This window comes from Manis javanica, chromosome 4 (assembly GCF_040802235.1).
Source record: "Manis javanica isolate MJ-LG chromosome 4, MJ_LKY, whole genome shotgun sequence".
In the NCBI taxonomy this organism is placed as follows: Eukaryota; Metazoa; Chordata; class Mammalia; order Pholidota; family Manidae; genus Manis; species Manis javanica.
Window position 1 is genome coordinate 28644819 of NC_133159.1, and position 16207 is coordinate 28661025.

The 16207-nt window shown below is 54.6% G+C and overlaps 1 protein-coding gene and 1 long non-coding RNA gene across 3 annotated transcripts; one reads left to right on the forward strand and one right to left on the reverse strand.

Annotated features, from left to right (window-relative positions):
- Positions 1 to 31: 31 nt before the first annotated feature.
- Positions 32 to 9648, forward strand: ZC3H12A (zinc finger CCCH-type containing 12A). 2 transcript variants are annotated; one of them, XM_017658517.3, is made up of 6 exons: positions 32 to 178; positions 989 to 1463; positions 5895 to 6034; positions 7021 to 7255; positions 7794 to 7900; positions 8043 to 9648. In XM_017658517.3, the coding sequence occupies exons 2-6, from the start codon at positions 1069 to 1071 to the stop codon at positions 8915 to 8917; spliced, it is 1752 nt and encodes a 583-aa protein (XP_017514006.2). In that variant the 5' UTR covers positions 32 to 178; positions 989 to 1068; the 3' UTR covers positions 8918 to 9648. The 2 variants fall into 2 exon arrangements, with proteins under 2 accessions (XP_017514006.2, XP_073089739.1); XM_073233638.1 differs by lacking the exon at positions 32 to 178 and adding an exon at positions 762 to 885.
- An 847-nt stretch (positions 9649 to 10495) lies between these two features.
- On the reverse strand, positions 10496 to 11755 carry LOC140848870 (uncharacterized). Its single transcript, XR_012130118.1, has 2 exons — positions 11225 to 11755; positions 10496 to 10814 (listed from the first exon to the last, which is right to left on the reverse strand). It is a non-coding gene; the product is annotated as an uncharacterized lncRNA (long non-coding RNA).
- Between the last annotated feature and the right edge of the window lie 4452 nt (positions 11756 to 16207).

The window sequence follows — 16207 nt, forward strand, 5'->3', positions numbered from 1 at the left end:
CTCCGCCCCCTGCCGCCCCAGCCGGCTACCGCCTCCCCTGCCCGGCTACCGCCTCCCCTGCCCGGCTTCCGCGTCACAGTCTTGAACGCCACCTGCCCCGGTATAAAGGCGCCGCCGGCCTGGATCCCGGGACTCGGCCCCATGGAGACGCCGCCGGCCGTGGCTGGCGCTTGGCGGGGTGAGGCGCGCGCGGCGGGGCGGGGGCGCCGGCCTCGGGGTCGGACGGAGGGGATAGGGAGGGCTCCGGCTGGGACCGACCCGAGGGGAGGGAGGTGGGGCCGGTCCCTTCCGGCCTCCCCGGGCCTCGGGACCCCCCCCAACTTAGCCCAAGTTGGGGGGCCCTGGGACACTGGGGACCAAGGTCCGGAGGAGGAGCCGAGAAAGCGTGGGGCTCGGGGCCAGGGACAGCCTACGCGTCATCGGCGCCCAGCGGCCAACCAGAGTTTCTCAGCAACTTTTTCTGCTGATGGATCGCCTCAGAAACTTCCCCTCCCCCTGTCCGAGAGTCTGGCTAAGGGCCCTGTTCCGCCTGGGCCTGAGCCCCGAGCGCCGGACGGAGGCAATGGCCTCAGTGGGGAAGCCCCCGGAACCCCCACCCATCCCCCGCTCACTTCCAACCCCAGGTTTCTATGAGCGCCTCTCCCCACAGCTGTCGGGGCGCGGCGAGGCCCTCAGAGGTCTCCCAGGACTTTTGGGTCCCTTGAGTGGGTGTGGGTCTGGAGGTGGAGTGGGAGGTGGAGTCAGGCTGCGTAAGTTCAAATCCTTGCGCCACCAGCCAACAGCTGGATGACCTTAGGCAAGTTCATAATGTCTGGAGCTGTTTCATCCTTTCTATAATGGGAGTGGTGATCCCTAGCTGGAGAGCTTTTGACAAAACTGACAGAGGTAACCCTCGGGAGATGGCTTTGCACAGTGCTGCCAGTCATCTGGTTGTGTGGGGCGAGGAGAGATCCATTTCCCCATCCCTAACCCTGTGGTTGTCCTGCAGGAGCTGTGACGGGTGCTTCCCACCAGTCTGAGCTGTGAGTGTCTGGTCCAGAGAGGCCCACGCAGGAAGCTAGTCCCGCCATGAGTCTGTGGGAACTTGAAGACAGCCTCAGCTGCCAAGGTACCCCCAGGCCCGCCCAGGAGCCCACTGCTGAGGAGGCATCAGCTGCAGAGCTGCAGATGAAGGTGGATTTCTTCCGGAAGCTGGGCTACTCATCCACTGAGATCCACAGCGTTCTGCAGAAGCTGGGGGTCCAGGCGGACACCAACACAGTGCTGGGCGAGCTTGTGAAACATGGGTCAGCAGCCGAGCCGGAGTGCCAGGCCTCACCAGACCCTGGCCATCAGCTCCCCCTGGTACCCCGGGGCGGGGGCACCCCCAAGGCTCCCACCCTGGAGCCCCCATCCCCAGAGGAGAACAAGGAGGGCAATGACCTGAGGCCCGTGGTCATCGATGGGAGCAATGTGGCCATGAGGTACGTGTCACTTGTGTAGCCAGGATCGTGGTCTGTGTCCTGGATTGGTGGCCATGTCTCTTCACCTCTCGCAGAAGAGCCTTCAGGAAGGAATTTGATCTCTGTTCATAAACTGGTCTATAGGAAGGGAAAGCCCTGTACTGAGGCCCTGCTGTGTGCCAGGAGGCTCCCTTAATACTCATGGCTTCTTGGAAGTGGATTTGTTAGGAATGTTTTAGGGATGAGAACAGGAGCTCAGAGAACTTGCTCAGGGTCATACTCCTGGTAAGTGGTAGGGTAGGGATTCGAACTCGGGTCCTTCTGTCTCCAAAGCTCACTTATGCTCTTGTCTCTCCCTGAAGGCCAGCACTCAGTCTCTTTTCCTCTCCTGTGACAGGAGGCAGGATGATGTAATGGTCAGGCTGTGGGCTACAGGAGCCAGTCACTGAACCTTTCTAAGCCTTCTTTACTCAAATCAGACCCAGCTAACCCACCTCTCAGGTGGTAGTTGGGAAGAGTGAATGCACAGAACATGGAAAGCAGTGCGCACTCAGGAAACATAGCTTTTGTTACTGTTATTCAGTCTGGGGCTTCTAAGGCCTTGTCCCAGACCTGGGCTCCCGTGGAAGCAGGCCCAGCTGCTGAGGCCGTTACAGCCGTGACCAGGAGGCACCTCGAGGATCTGGCTCTATGTGGGAGCTGGGTGTGGGTGGCCTGATGCTTTGCCTTCAGGACTTGGGTCCTCTCTGATTCCTCTGGAGCTGCCTGGGCTGGACTGGGTTCTGGAGCCTTCCAGGGCTCAGCCCCAGTAACCCTCCCTGACCCACGCAGGCTTTCACAGGGAATGGGATAGGATGGGGCCAGGGCTGCTGCTGACCCTAGGGAGCCCATACCTACCTTCAATCCAGGCCCCGCCCTCTGGCCCTACTTTCTCCCAGTCCCTCCAAGGCAGACTGGTGAGTCAGGGCTGGGTGGATCCTTCACAAGGAAAAGTTCTTGTGGTTGTGAACAGGCAGACCCCAGCCGGGTGAGGAGTGGGAAGGGTTAGGTTTCCCTGGCTGCCCCGAGGGATCTCCCAAGTGGGCTGCCTAAGGCCTCAGTGCCCTGCTGCCCCACCTCCTGGCCCAGTCAGGCCAAGTCAGCTGTCTGGCTGGTCCTGGCCCAGCCTAGCAGTCACGCAGGTGGCCCTCTTCCAGCTACATCAGGGTCAGTTTTCCCACCCCTAAAATGGGCTGAGCCTGGGTGGGAGATTGAGTAAAGCTGGCTTCCACATGCCAGCGGCAGCTGGTCACATGTGCTTTGAGAGTTAGGGGTTCCCTTTCAGGCTCGGGCTCCAGCCCCATGTGACTGGGCAAGGAAAGGGAGTAGGTCCCAGGCTCCTTCCTCTGGGGGCGTGGGCCAGAGTGCCAAGCCCCTGGGGCAGCCATGTGCTACATGTGTTTGTATCCTGGCAGAAGGAGGAGGGGCCTGAAAGGGAGGCGGGGCAGGTGGTGGAGGAGGGCACCTAGAGGAGCAGTGCCAGAGGAGGGGGCCCCTGAGAGACCGAGCCGCTGGGGGTTTCTGAGCTGGGGCAGTAGCTGGAGGGGAATTCCAGCCTCAGACTTCCTGTCTCAGCTGCTGCTGGGTTCCTGCTCTGCTGCCCCCTCCCCCTCAAGGGCAGGCGGGCCAGCCCCCACCATATGCAAATCGTGGGGAAATTCACCTCTGTTTCCTTCTAAGGGAATTTTTCTCCTCTAGCTGGGCCCAGCCCAGGCAGATCTTTTCACCTGGGTAGCCTGGCCTGGCCATGCCCTCTGTCATAAAGTGGGAGCAGCTGAGCTGGCGTCTGTCTCCTCCATACTCACACATCTTGCTAGTGTCTAATTAGCCAGGCTGGGGGGCCCTGACCTTCTGGGCAAACAGGGTTGCCATATGGGTGGGAGGGTGCCTGGTTTTTCTGTGCCAACAGAGAGCTTCCTCCCTTGCACCAAGAGGGACTAAAGAGAGCTGTAGGGAGGCACTCTGTTCCTAGGAGGCCAGTATCTGGGCTCCACTAGTCTTTGAAGTGTTCTACTTCTGCCCAAGAGTAAGCCTCAGACTACTTGCCTGGGGAATATGCTGGGGTCTAAGACAGCTGAGAGCAGGCTTGTCTCCAGCCAAGTATTTGATGCCCAGAGGCAGTATGCTGTCCTGGAAGCTCTGGCATTCCATTAAGTCCCAGGGCTCAAAGATTAGGCTAACTAGGATGGGGTGTATGCATGTATACACACGCGTGCAGAGGAGGTAGGTGGGTGCATGTACAGACTGAAGACTGCATACCTAAGATGGGCACCAAGCCAGAGACGATCACACCCTCCAGTCTTGGGGAAATAGAGCAGAAGGCCCAGGAAAGGGGGAATGGGATAGGAGAAGCCCTGGGCGTTGTGAAGACAGACCAGGGACTTTACCCATCCTGGAAGGTCAGAGAAGCCTTCTCAAAAGCAGTGACATCTCACATGGGTTCTGAAAGACGAGCAGGAATTTGTCAGATGCATTGTCTTCCTGTTCCCAGCCTGCCCCTACCATTTAACATTTTGTTCAAATTTAAGGTTGGGAGATTTTTGTTGTTGTTAAATAAATTTCAGGTCTCGCTGTTTGGGACAGGAAGACAATGCAGTGGCCCCAGGTGTGGGATCAAGTTCTCTCTTACCACTAGCTAGGGGGCCTTAGATGAGTTGTAGAGCCTTGGCTGCCTTCACTGTAGGATGAAGCAAGGAGGCATGTGATGCACCTGGCCTCCAGTGTGAGCTTGGCACCCACTACTCCCCACTTGTCCCTGCTGTCACTGTTGGTGCCTGCCTTTGTACCTGTGTGAACATCCACACCTGCTCTGGGGACGAGCACAGGCCCTGGGTTTGCATCTCTGTTCCAGCATTGCTGCTGTGTGCCCTCTGTGATTGCAGTTTTCTCCTCTGAATAAAGGAGAAAGGAGCCTTTAGTGTGAGTCCTGTCCTCAGAGGCTTGCTGATTGATTATTCAGTGTTGAGCACTTAGATCAGGCCCTGCTTACGGCTCTCAGTCAGTGTTAACTTTTTACTGTAACCCGGTTGGTGGACAGCAGAGAGGCCCACCTGAGGGGATGAGCACTACCTTTGGGCTGGACTTTGCCTTCCCTACAGTTTATAGAGACCTTCAGACCTGGGAGCCCCAGCCTCACCCCCAGACACCTCTGTGCCCCCCAGCTGCACCACCTCTCCTTTACCTTCTCTTGGGGCTCCAGTTAAAACCCCCAAAGCCACCCACAGGATGTGGTTGGCCATGGACTCACTTCTTTTGTGTCACATTTATTTTGTTTTATTCGAGAGTCTGACCTGTTCACTAAGGGGCCAGTGAGAGCAAGGGAGCCCCAGTTGGCTGCTTCTAGCCCTGCAGCTGGCCCCAGAGCCCTGTCACAGCATCCAGGATTACCTGGGAGCCCAGTCCCCCTCCCAGGAAGCCAGTTGGAATCTCCACTTAGCTAGACAGTCTTTGCCCTCAAGCAAACAGGAAAGTTGTCCTGCTGACATAGCCCTTTTTAAGGAGGCTGCAGACTCCGGAGCCCATTTTCCAGATAGAGAAATTGACCAGAATGACCCAGGGCTTTCCCCTAGATCCAGCCAAGTTTGGATGGGGTGAGGGCTGGCCCTTAGACCACACCAGGGGGTTGTCAAGTTTTCCTGCTAACAGAGTCCTCTGTTGTCCTCTAGACCATCTTTCTGCCCCAGGTCATGCCCTCCCGTGAGGGGTGAGAAGAAGACCGGGCGGGCCAGGTCTTTTGGGGAATTGGCAGTCCTGAGCAGAAAGGCACAGCCTTTCACTTTCAGAAAGGCTCCTAAGCAGCCGCCTCCACTCTGTCGTGCCTTCCCTGTGTTGAGGTTGGAGGTGGCTCCTTCCCCTTTGCCCTGCTCAGTCCCAGCCCCAGCAGTTTAGGAAGGACTGAACTTTAATCCAGCTTTAATCTGGAGCACTCTGGTTTCTCCTCAGTTAGCCAGCGGTGCCTCCCCGCCCCCACCCACGGCACTGCCCAGCAAGCGAGGGAGGGGTGGTGACTCAGGCTGCCCATGAGCTTCTGTGTCCCCATGGTCCCAGCACCCCAAGGGCGGGCAGGAACCAGAAGTCTCTAGGCGCCTTTCCCCCACCCCCAGGTATGTTGCAATTGGCCTGACCCTTCCCCACATGGGGAGCGGGTGCTGCCAGATTCCTGGGCGTTCCCTCACTGTCAGGAGATGGGACCTCAGGGAAAGTCCCTGGTCTGGCCATCCCGGACGCTGTGGGAACCGGCAGGGAATGCAGGCCTTGGGCCCCCAGCCAGAAGGCAGTGGGCTGAGCCCAGCTGTTCTGCCACCCAGGCCAGGCCAGGGGCTAGAATGCCACCTGCTTCCCTGCGGCTCGGGCCCAGGTGATAGCAGGCCTGCCACCCTTGTGGGCTGAACCTGCCCCTCCTCTCCTTCCCAGCCACGGGAACAAGGAGGTCTTCTCCTGCCGGGGCATCCTACTGGCAGTGAACTGGTTTCTGGAGCGGGGCCACACAGACATCACAGTATTTGTACCATCCTGGAGGAAGGAACAACCTCGGCCCGATGTGCCCATCACAGGTGAGTGACACCTCTGGATGGGTGTGGTCTCACTGCCTCAGGAGCCCTGCCTCTCCCCAAGAGAGATCCGGGTCTCCCCAAGACAACTTCGAGGCCTCAGGCAGGAAGCAGTATTTCTTTCCTGGCTTTGGCTGTCCTTAGCATCCCTGTTCTGAGTAGTGAATAGAGGTCACCTAGTACAGCCTCTGCCTCCAGGTACTGAGCACCTCCCTCACTTAACGGCGGACACTCATCCTGCATCTCCGGTGGCACAGGGACTGTATAACATAGCGGCTGAGCCTGTGGGCTCTGGAATCTGAGCCACTTGCTCCTCATCTGAGACATGGGGTGACATGGGGGTTTGATAACCTCACAGGGTCAATATGAGGGTCACATGAGTCAGTACATGGTGCTGAGAAGAGTATGTGACACATAGTAAATGCTCAGTCAAGGTTAGCTGTTAACCATTGTTCTCACAACAAGAGGCCTCAGCCTTTGGGAGTAAAAACAATTTATTTCCGTGGAAGTCTTCAGATACGGGGGCAGACTGAGTGGGACCCCCACTCTAGTGTGGCCCCTGCATGTGGGCTCCATTAGCTTTGTCCTGGTTACACAGGGGACAGAGCCAGGATCCCAAGCCCAGCTCCAGCTGGGGCTCCTTCACAGGCTCCTGTGGGACAGGCTGGGTGAGCACCACAGCCAAGCCCACCTCTGGCATGAACAGGCCTGATGTCAGAAGGGGAAGAAGGCCCAGCTCTGTTCCTGGGAGCCTTTACTGAGTGGAACCTGCAGGCCTGTTCTCAGAGGCTGTTGGTTTTCAGGCAGCAAACTACATACAAGGCCCAGGTGAGGGCTGGGGTCTGGCAGTGGCCAGGGCACAGCTGCTTCCTGCCCCTGGGATCCTGGCTCTGAGAGCCCCTGTGCCTGGCTTCCAGGAGGCTAGGATGCCCTTGTGGGCCTGGCTCTGGGACTAGGCTGGGCCCTGACCTGGGTCCCTGATGCCTCAGACCAGCACATCCTGCGGGAACTGGAGAAGAAGAAGATTCTGGTGTTCACACCATCTCGGCGTGTGGGTGGCAGACGGGTGGTGTGCTATGACGACCGCTTCATCGTGAAGCTGGCCTTCGACTCGGATGGGGTTGTGGTCTCCAATGACACATACCGGGACCTCCAGGGCGAGCGGCAAGAGTGGAAGCGCTTCATTGAGGAGCGGCTGCTCATGTACTCCTTCGTCAATGACAAGTAAGCTCCACCAGGAAGGGACCCTGTAGCCTGGAATGGGGCAACAGGCGATGCCCTAGGGAGGCTCAGCTGGGGGGCCTTGACCTTGCCTCCGGGTAGCTTTGGGAGTGAAAAGGACTTGGCACCACATGCACAAAGGTCAGGTTGAGACCAGGCCAGGGCATTCGCTTTTTAATTTGGAGGATAACATCAGGGCATTTGTGACAGGACAGTGGTTCCAAGACAGCCTCCTGTTCCCCATGCTGAATCTCTGATCAGAGGCCAGAGGTTATAGCCTTTGATTTTCAAGAAGATCACTGGCCTCCCTACGGCCTCAGAGAAACCCATGCACAAGAGCTGCTCTAGAGACACCACGGCTGTGGCCCTCTGGGTTGGGACCTCCTTCCCCCTGGGTGACCCCACCCACAGCCCAGGGATGCCCTGCTAGAGAGGCCCGTTTCAGAGCTGTCCTCCCTCCTTTTCTTTCCCGTGAGGCACCCTGTCCAGCCCCTTCCTCAGCACTTGGAAGACCCCTTCAGGTCTCCCCTCTACTTTGCAGGTTCATGCCCCCCGATGACCCCCTGGGCCGCCACGGGCCAAGCCTAGACAACTTCCTGAGAAAGAAACCGGTCTCAGCTGAGCACAGGCGGCAGCCCTGCCCCTATGGTAAGAGGCCCACCTTAGTCCTCCCCTCCTTCCAGTAGGCTGAGCCCCAGTTCCCCCTCTTGCGGACCACCCAACCCTGAGTTTTCCATCTCCCATCCTGGTCCTGGAGCTCCCCACTCAGAGTCCCGCTGAACTCTTCCAGGGCGGAAGTGCACCTATGGGATCAAGTGCCGGTTCTTCCACCCGGAGCGGCCGAGCCGCCCCCAGCGCTCTGTGGCCGACGAGCTCCGTGCCAACGCCCTGCAGTCACCCCCTAAGCCCCCGAGCAAGGACAAAAGTGGCCGACGGCCTGCACCGGTGTCTCAGCCCAGCTCTCTGCCAACAGAGCATGAGCAGTGCAGCCTGGAAGGGAAGAAGTTGGGCGCACAGGCATCCTCTGGGCCCCGCCGGGAGGGTCTGACACAGACCTTTGCTCCTGCAGGCAGGAGCCTCCCTCCCAGTGGGGGCACTGGTGGTAGCTTTGGGCCCACAGACTGGTTCCCGCAGACCATGGATTCCCTCCCGTGCACCTCCCAGGAATGCCTGGACTCGGGCATCGGCTCCCTGGAGAGCCAGCTGTCAGAACTGTGGGGAGTTCGAGGAGGCAGCCCTGGGGAGCTGGGCCCACCTCAGGGCCCTTATACTGGCTACAACCCCTATGGGGCTGAGCTCCCAGCCTCTCCAGCCTTCTCTGCCTTTGGACGGGCCTTGGGTGCCGGCCACTTCAGTGTCCCTGCTGACTACCCACCTCCACCAGCCACCTTTGCACCTCGAGAGTACTGGTCTGAGCCGTACCAGCTGCCCCCACCTACTCCAGTCCTGCAGGAGCCCCAGGTGTTGGGCTCAGGGGCTGACAGGGGCCCATGGGGCGGGGCAGGCAGCCTGGCCAAGAAGCGAGCCAGTGTGTACACCAAGCTGTGTGGTGTCTTCCCCCCACACCTGGTGGAGGCTGTGATGGGGCGCTTCCCACAGCTACTGGACCCCCAGCAGCTGGCTGCTGAGATCCTCTCATACAAATCGCAGCACCTCAGTGAGTAAGCCAGCTTGGGGCCCACACAGGCAGCAGCCTCCAGGGGCTGTCGAGCTGCCCGTTCCCACCCTGGAGGCTGGAGAGAGGGAGGATTAAAGTAGGGAAGGGAACCCACAAACCAAAGATACTGTAGGATTGGTTCTGTCCCACCCGGCATGTCAAGCTGTCTGCCCGAGTGAGTCAGAAGCGATCACCCTGTTGATGCACATTGTATCTCTAGTTTAAGGAGACACTGCCGGTAACGGCCATCAGTCTGTGGTTGAAGCCTAAACCCTTCTTCCTCTCAGAAGGCAGGGAGGGAGACAGGGGGGAGCTGAGGCCTGGGCTGGGGGCCCTGCGCACGGCCCCCCACCTCCTCCCCGTCCCTGGGACGCCGGCCTTGGCTGGCTAGTTGGGCACTGTGTGCCCGCCCTCCAAGGGCCCCTCCTCTAACCCAATGAGGCCTCGTCCATGCTCTCTCTCAGCACGAGGCTTCATGTTAGTAAGCAAGATGCTTCTTAATAACCCTCCTTCTGTCCCACTGTTTGCCTGTCCCATTACCCATGCCGTGGGGTTGTGGGTCCTCTGCCCCCACCCTCCCTTTTCCCCCCTTCCTCTGTACTTGGGGTCATCCTGCCCACCCCAAGGATGGGCGACTCAGGACACAGGTATGTGTGTACCCCTGTGATGTTGAATGTTTTAAGTGGAAAGTCCTTACCTCCCTTAATACATCAATAAAGTACATTGTGAGCCCCTTCAAGATATGATGGTCTTTGTTGCGCTTAAGGGTTGACCCGGCCTCTGAGGGATGGAAGGTCGGAAGTTTGCATCATGGACCTCAGTTCAACCGAGAGTGCTCAGTCCCTTTGGGGCCCTGAGAAGAGGCAGCCGTGGGCCTTGAGCTGGGGTGGGGGAAAGTTGGGAAGCAGAAGTGTAAAAGGGCTTGGAGTCCTGAGGCTGTGGCATGGGGAGGGCATGGCCCAGGGGAAGGAGGCAGGATTGGGCTGTTCCCCTTTTCTGCCCTGTGACCAAAGCTGGCTGAGAACAACTTCCAGGAGAGCTTGGTGAAATGTGGGGTGGGGAGCCCTTGGACCTGTCCTCGCAGGTACTGCCATGTTCTAGACCCAGAGTTGCAGAGTAAGGAACACTAGGACAGAGCAGCTTGGGAGGGACAGTGCCAGGGTCACCTCCATGTGGGAGGCTAGGGTTTCTGGTCACACACTGAAGAACTGGCTCTGGGTCATGGTGATCATCACCTGGGGCAAGTGATTACCCTTCTCTGGGTCTCAATTTCCTCGCCGATGAAGTGAGGCTCATTACAGGGTTGCTGTAGGGAGCACATGAGATCACGTGTTGGGCCTGGCACATGGTGAGTGCTCACTAAAGGGCCTTTGGTGCTGCTCTCTGTGAGCTGTGTTCACCTCGCTCCATGGTCTCAATCTCCTTTGCCCCTAAAAAAGAAAGGCCAGGCAGGAACGTACCTTTTTTTTAGATGAAAAAAATGAGGTATAAATATTAAATATTTTAAGTGAAAAGCTGGGCTGTCCAGATGATCTTCAAACAAACACCATTAGCAGGGGGAAATGGAAAAAAAATATGGGTCTATATTTGAACATCTCAATTTATATTTATTGCTTGTGAAGCTTTTATAGTATCTGTATTTTTTTCTTTGAAACTGCTTTAGCACAAAAAGCTGGGCAGCATGTTGGAGAAGATGCCACACTGCCATCTCCTATGCATCAGCCCCACTCCCCATGCTCCATCTTCATCCTTCACTAAAGAGAGCACTCTTTAGAAGTCTGCCCATCAGGGAGTAACCCAGGCACAATATGGAAATGATTTCAGCAAGTTCTCTCAAAGTCCCCACCACATGCTCTTTAAGGTATCCCAGGCCTGTTGCTTTCCGGCCTCCTCAGGAGATTTTACCTGCACAAAGAAACATTTATTTATACTTATTTATTTATACTGCCTTATTTATACTTATAATATACCTAAAATACTTATACAGTATTTTTTCCAATGAAGAACTGTATTCCAGATTAAAAGGCTATTTATGGGCTTTGGTTTGTTTTTATGGGACAGGAAGCTAAAATACTGGACTGTCCAGTTCACTGTCAGCCACTAGCAATGCTGAGTGACTTGCCCAAAGTCCCAGAGTAGGACAGACTCGGGGAGGGCCTTAAGTTCAGGCCCCTGTCCCACACACCTGAGGAAGGGAAGGCCCCAAACACTAGTTTGCAGTGACTCTCAGGACCCTGAGAGCAATGCCCCCTTAGGTTTACTTCATCCACATAGGCATCCCCACAGTGTGTCAGTGAAATGACCAGTCTACTCACCAGGTCCCCTCTGCACTGCTTGGTGGAGCATGAAGGCCAGCAAGAAGCAGGGTACCTTCACTCCGATTCCCATCCCACCAACAGCTCTTCGTGGACTTGAGGGCTCACACTCGATTGTTGACCACAGCTGAACTCTTGGTCACTTGCTGCTGCTGCTTTTGGGGGTTGGGAAAACCCAGGCTGGCTGTGGCTAATGTCTGAAGACCATGTCTGGCCCTGCTGGCTCATCAGCAGGCACCAACAAGCGCAGCTGACCCCATGCAGCAGGTGCCAGAAGAGACTGGGCTCCAGGGAGGACCAAGTTAGGTCAGTGCCCTGTGGGCCTGAGCTTGCATCCTTTCCCGGCAGCCTCAGCCTAGCTGACTTGGCCATCAGGGCTTGGAGCCTCCCCTAGCAGCCCTCTTTCTCAATCTGGCTTCCAGGCAGGACCACTCAGAAGCTGCCAGGCCCAATGCCCAGGATATGTTTTTTCCCATGACATGGGTTTTAACTGCAGTGTTCTCCCCACCACCTACCCACTGAAGCACGCTTACTTACCTGGCCTCCTAGTGCCCACCTGTAAAAGGGACACTGTGATCCCTGCATCTCTGGATCAGGCAAAAGGATCCCTTAGCTTGTGTGGTGGCAGCATGACAGGAAAAGCCCTGTGTTCAAGTTCCCTTCACAGGCTGTGCGGCCCTGGGCAGCCCACTTCCCCTCCCTCACTTCCGGGCCTACCTCACAAGACAGTTGCAAGGCTCACAGGGGATCCTGTGAGGGAGGGGGTGGCAGGGCCAAAGTGTGACCCTGAGACAGAAGCTGGAGGGGATCAAACTCAGGTAGCTGCCCTGGTGTTCTTTCCTCCTTTTGTTTTCCTGGTTCCCGGAGCTGAGAAGTTGACAGGGAAACAGTGAATATGCAAATTCTATACTGTTGGGAAATGATACTGGGAGCTCACAGATGGTGGCCTCCTGCCAGCCCTTCCCCAAGCCCGGAGAGGCCCAGACCCCACCCTGGGGCTCTCAGCAGCAGGGCCCGACCCTGAGTCTTCTTGCAAGTTCTGTCTCACACAGGTTAACCCCACTTGGGGCGTAGGATGACTGTGGAAATCTCTGCCTCTGTGGCAGAGAATGAACTGGCCCACAGCGGAATGAAATTCCCTGCCCTGAATGTCCCCGCCCACTCTGTCCCCATCCACTTTAGCAGCCTGAGGAAAACCCCAGTCCCAAGAGATCTGCGGAACTAAATAGGAGCAGGAGGGCTTTAGAGCTCCAGGGAAACAGCTCTCCCAGGGACACCACATCCCCAGCCCCCAGTGCTGCTAGCCCCAAACGTCACTGAGTCTCCTGCAGGGTGGGGAGGAGTCATCGCTGGAGAAGGCCACCACTCACCACCGCTGAAGAAGGCCACCACTCACCACCGCAGCTGCCACTTCCTCCCTCTTCCCACCAGCACAGTTCTGTGTCCTCCTTGCTCCCCACAACTCCTGGAAAAGCCAGAGTTTTTCTCCCCTACACAAAAGAGCAAGACCCCTGCCCTGAAGGAGCTGCTGAACAGGTTATCTATCAAGACACAGTGCCAGAGCAACAGAGAAAACTGGGATTCAATAGGACACAAATCTAGGAGTTGGGGGGAGGCAGTGGTGACAGCAGGCATCCTAGGGGCTCCTGTGCAGTCAGAGGATCCTGGCACTGTTGCCCCAAGGCTTCTCAAACCACTGGCTCATTTTTTTTGTTCCTACCCATAGTAGTGTGGGTGGAGAGGAGGGTGGTGAGTAAGAGCCTGTCTGAAGAGCTCCTAGTTCATGGGAAGGGTGTGGGAGATTTGGCTGAGAGAGACAGGAAGTAGGGCCCTACAATTAAGGAAACCCAAGCCATCCCAGGCCATGGTATGTAAATCCTTCTGGCGGGTTCCTGGAGGGGGAGGAGGCCCCAGGCTGCCAATCTGGGTGTGGCCTCGAAGCCCATCACAAGGCAGCTAGCTGCTGGCGATATTAAATTGCTCACCCGTTTTAGAAATGGCTGCAAACGTGGTAGAAGAAAAGCGTCGGGCAACTCACCCCACCCCACACTGAGTTGGGCATGTTCTTGGGAGGCAGGCAGGTCACTGTGAGGGTCCAAAGCTCTGATTCTGGCTGGTCTCCAGAGAAGGCTCGCTGAAGGCCTGGGTGCCTGGGGTGCTCTGCCTGCCACCTGCTGGCGCTTCCCGGTACAACTGCCTGTGGATCAGGGGGCTGGCGTAGCCTCAGCACACCAGCGCTGGCCTCAATAGAGGGCTGAGTCAAGGATCTTCAGCAGGATCTGAAATCAAGAAACTATGGAGAATAATATGTAAAGTAAGTGTTAAGGCAAAAATGGGATTCTTAATATCATTTTCAGCTGCACTCTGGAAGGCAAAACCAGAGGCTACAGTCGTGCGTTCCACAAAGTTTAAAGTTCCAAAAAATTCCAACTCTTCTGGGTAACAAATTACTCAAGAAAAATTCTCAGGAGCTGGAAGAATAAGAAGGAAATGAAAATGAGAAAAAAATACAAGTATTCACATTTAAAAAGTGATTTGAAAGATCGAGTCACAATGAGACCCACATGCTTTTATTTTTTAACCCTTTGGCTCAGTGATCCCACTGAGTCACATGTGCAAAATAACGTAAGGCATGGCAGCACTGTCCAAAACAGCAAAAGGTAGGAAACAACCTTGAAGCCAGTGGTAGAGGACTGGTTAAATAAATTTTTGTGTACACATTACAGGCTATTAAACAGCCAACAGACACGAGGCAGCTGCATTTATAGAACTTTTTCTAAGATGTGTTAGTAGATGAAAAAAGCACGCTACCATTTTTGTCATAGACACGTGTGTATTGATATTGTTCAGTAGGTATGAAGTTCCTTTGGGAGGATACACAGGAAACTGTTCCTGGGAAGGACAACTGGGAGCTGGCCGACTGATAGACTTACTTTTCATTGACTACACTTCAGTACTATTTATATAGACACAATTGGCAGGTATTCCTTATTCAAATTAAATATTTTAAAGCACCTTTGCAGTGTAGAAATGTTACAGGGGTGAGGAGGTGGGATCTGAGGAAAGTTGGTTGTATTGGCCCGGGATCTCCAAAGTTTATCCTTGTACACAAGCAGTAAAAACTTGGGAACATACAAACCCCCAACACATAGATGTTGTTAAACTGTAACTGCCAATTTTGAAGATCAGAACAATTGAATCAGCAATTCCTCACGGTTCAACTTAACATTTACTTAAATTATCTACATGTACTAATGAACTAATATTTATGTATATTACATAATACACTCAAAACAAGGAACTAAATAAGGCTGAGCCTGAAAGTAAATACAAACCAAAGGCCTGGTATGTCCCTCCCACCCTCCACGATCCATCTTAATGGAGGCCGTTGAGATACTCCCCAGACATTTGCCCAGCACAGTGGGGATCAGAACCAACTACACCCCAGCCATATCAGTGGTGAAACCTTTTACTCTACAGAAGCAGTTGTTCAAAGTGGAAATTGCTTCAAATCATGAAGCTTATCACTTGTAAATTCAGACATGATAACATTTATTCAGATTAACACGGGAAGGAGAATCCCAGTGCCTTCTTCTCACTCCATCTTCCAGGCACGTCACCTTGCCAGGTATTGGACACCAGTCTAAAAGAAGCCAATGTGTACAAAGCTGCATGATCCCACTCTTTCCATGCTGCACCCAAACCAGGGCAGTGCCACCGGAATCTGGTGCGGATGTGAATTTTTAAGTTAATAACGCCTTGGTAATTGGGAGTAAGGTTGAGTGGCAGGGAAGTCAAAATAGAAACAAACGCTAAGAAAAGTGTTTCAATATGGCATACTTACCTGCTTTTATGCTTAGGCCACTTAGTACTCATTTTATTTCCTGCATAGGTCACGATGTCAAGGATGCTCTTTACAGAATACTCAGAGTATTGATATCACCCAAGCACCCAAAGGCTCAAACTTGGGAGTTAGAAATAATTCTGAGGCCTGTTTCCTATTCTTTCAAAGCAAGGCATTTTCTCCTAAGCCAACAGTATAAACTCAATTGTGGGGGGAATATTTAACCTACTTACGTACTTTCATAAAGCACTCTGAGGGTCCCCAAGATATATATACAGCTTTGAAAGTCCTCAACCCATGCTGGCCCTTCCAAACTCATGACACCTCCCTCAGTCCCTGTCCTAGGCCCCAGAGCTTCTAATCTTTTACTCTGTGGATTGTTCCTACCCACAACCTTCAACTTGTAGGGTCTGTTGGTGTTTGAATAAACTACTCCCTCAGCCCCTGGAAAAGCATACTTGAGACTCCCTAGGAAGCTTGACCACCACCATCCTCCCAGAATAAGATATAAAATGTAACAACAAAGTGCCTGGACTTTTTAAAAAAGTCTTCTGACTACCCTAAGAAGCAAAGGGCATTCTAGTCCCACCTCAAGACATGAAGAGGCTTAAGGTCCAAAGCCAAATTCTGTTCCAAACCCAAGCAGCCTAGTAAATACATGCCCAAAAGGAGGCCCCTCTCAGTGGTCCTGGCAGTCATTCTGGTTCAGGGTCACTGGTGGTGGGGGCTAAGATGAGGGGTGCAGGTCACCCAGCAGATTACCTCTACCAAATGTTATAGGTGGAAACTGCAAGGACTACTGCCACCTAAATGTGGCCCTCTGTGTTAGCTCCCCTGTTCTTTTGGTCAATGACCTGATCAAAGTCATTACCTTACCCTCTTTTGAAGTCAAGCAAACAAATATCACAAGCATGGTAGGCAAAGATCTCTGGGCATTTTTCCTAAACCACCTCAATGTAGGGAACCTGAGCGATCATCTCTCAGGCTTATCTTTGGTACGCCTGGCCAACTTATAGGAAAACTGGGAGGTCCTTTCATCAATGATTAAGCTTTAGAGAGCAAATAAGTATAGAGCAAGCAGCCTAATCTCCATGATTATATATACACATGGGTGTGTTCATATACATAGATATACCTTC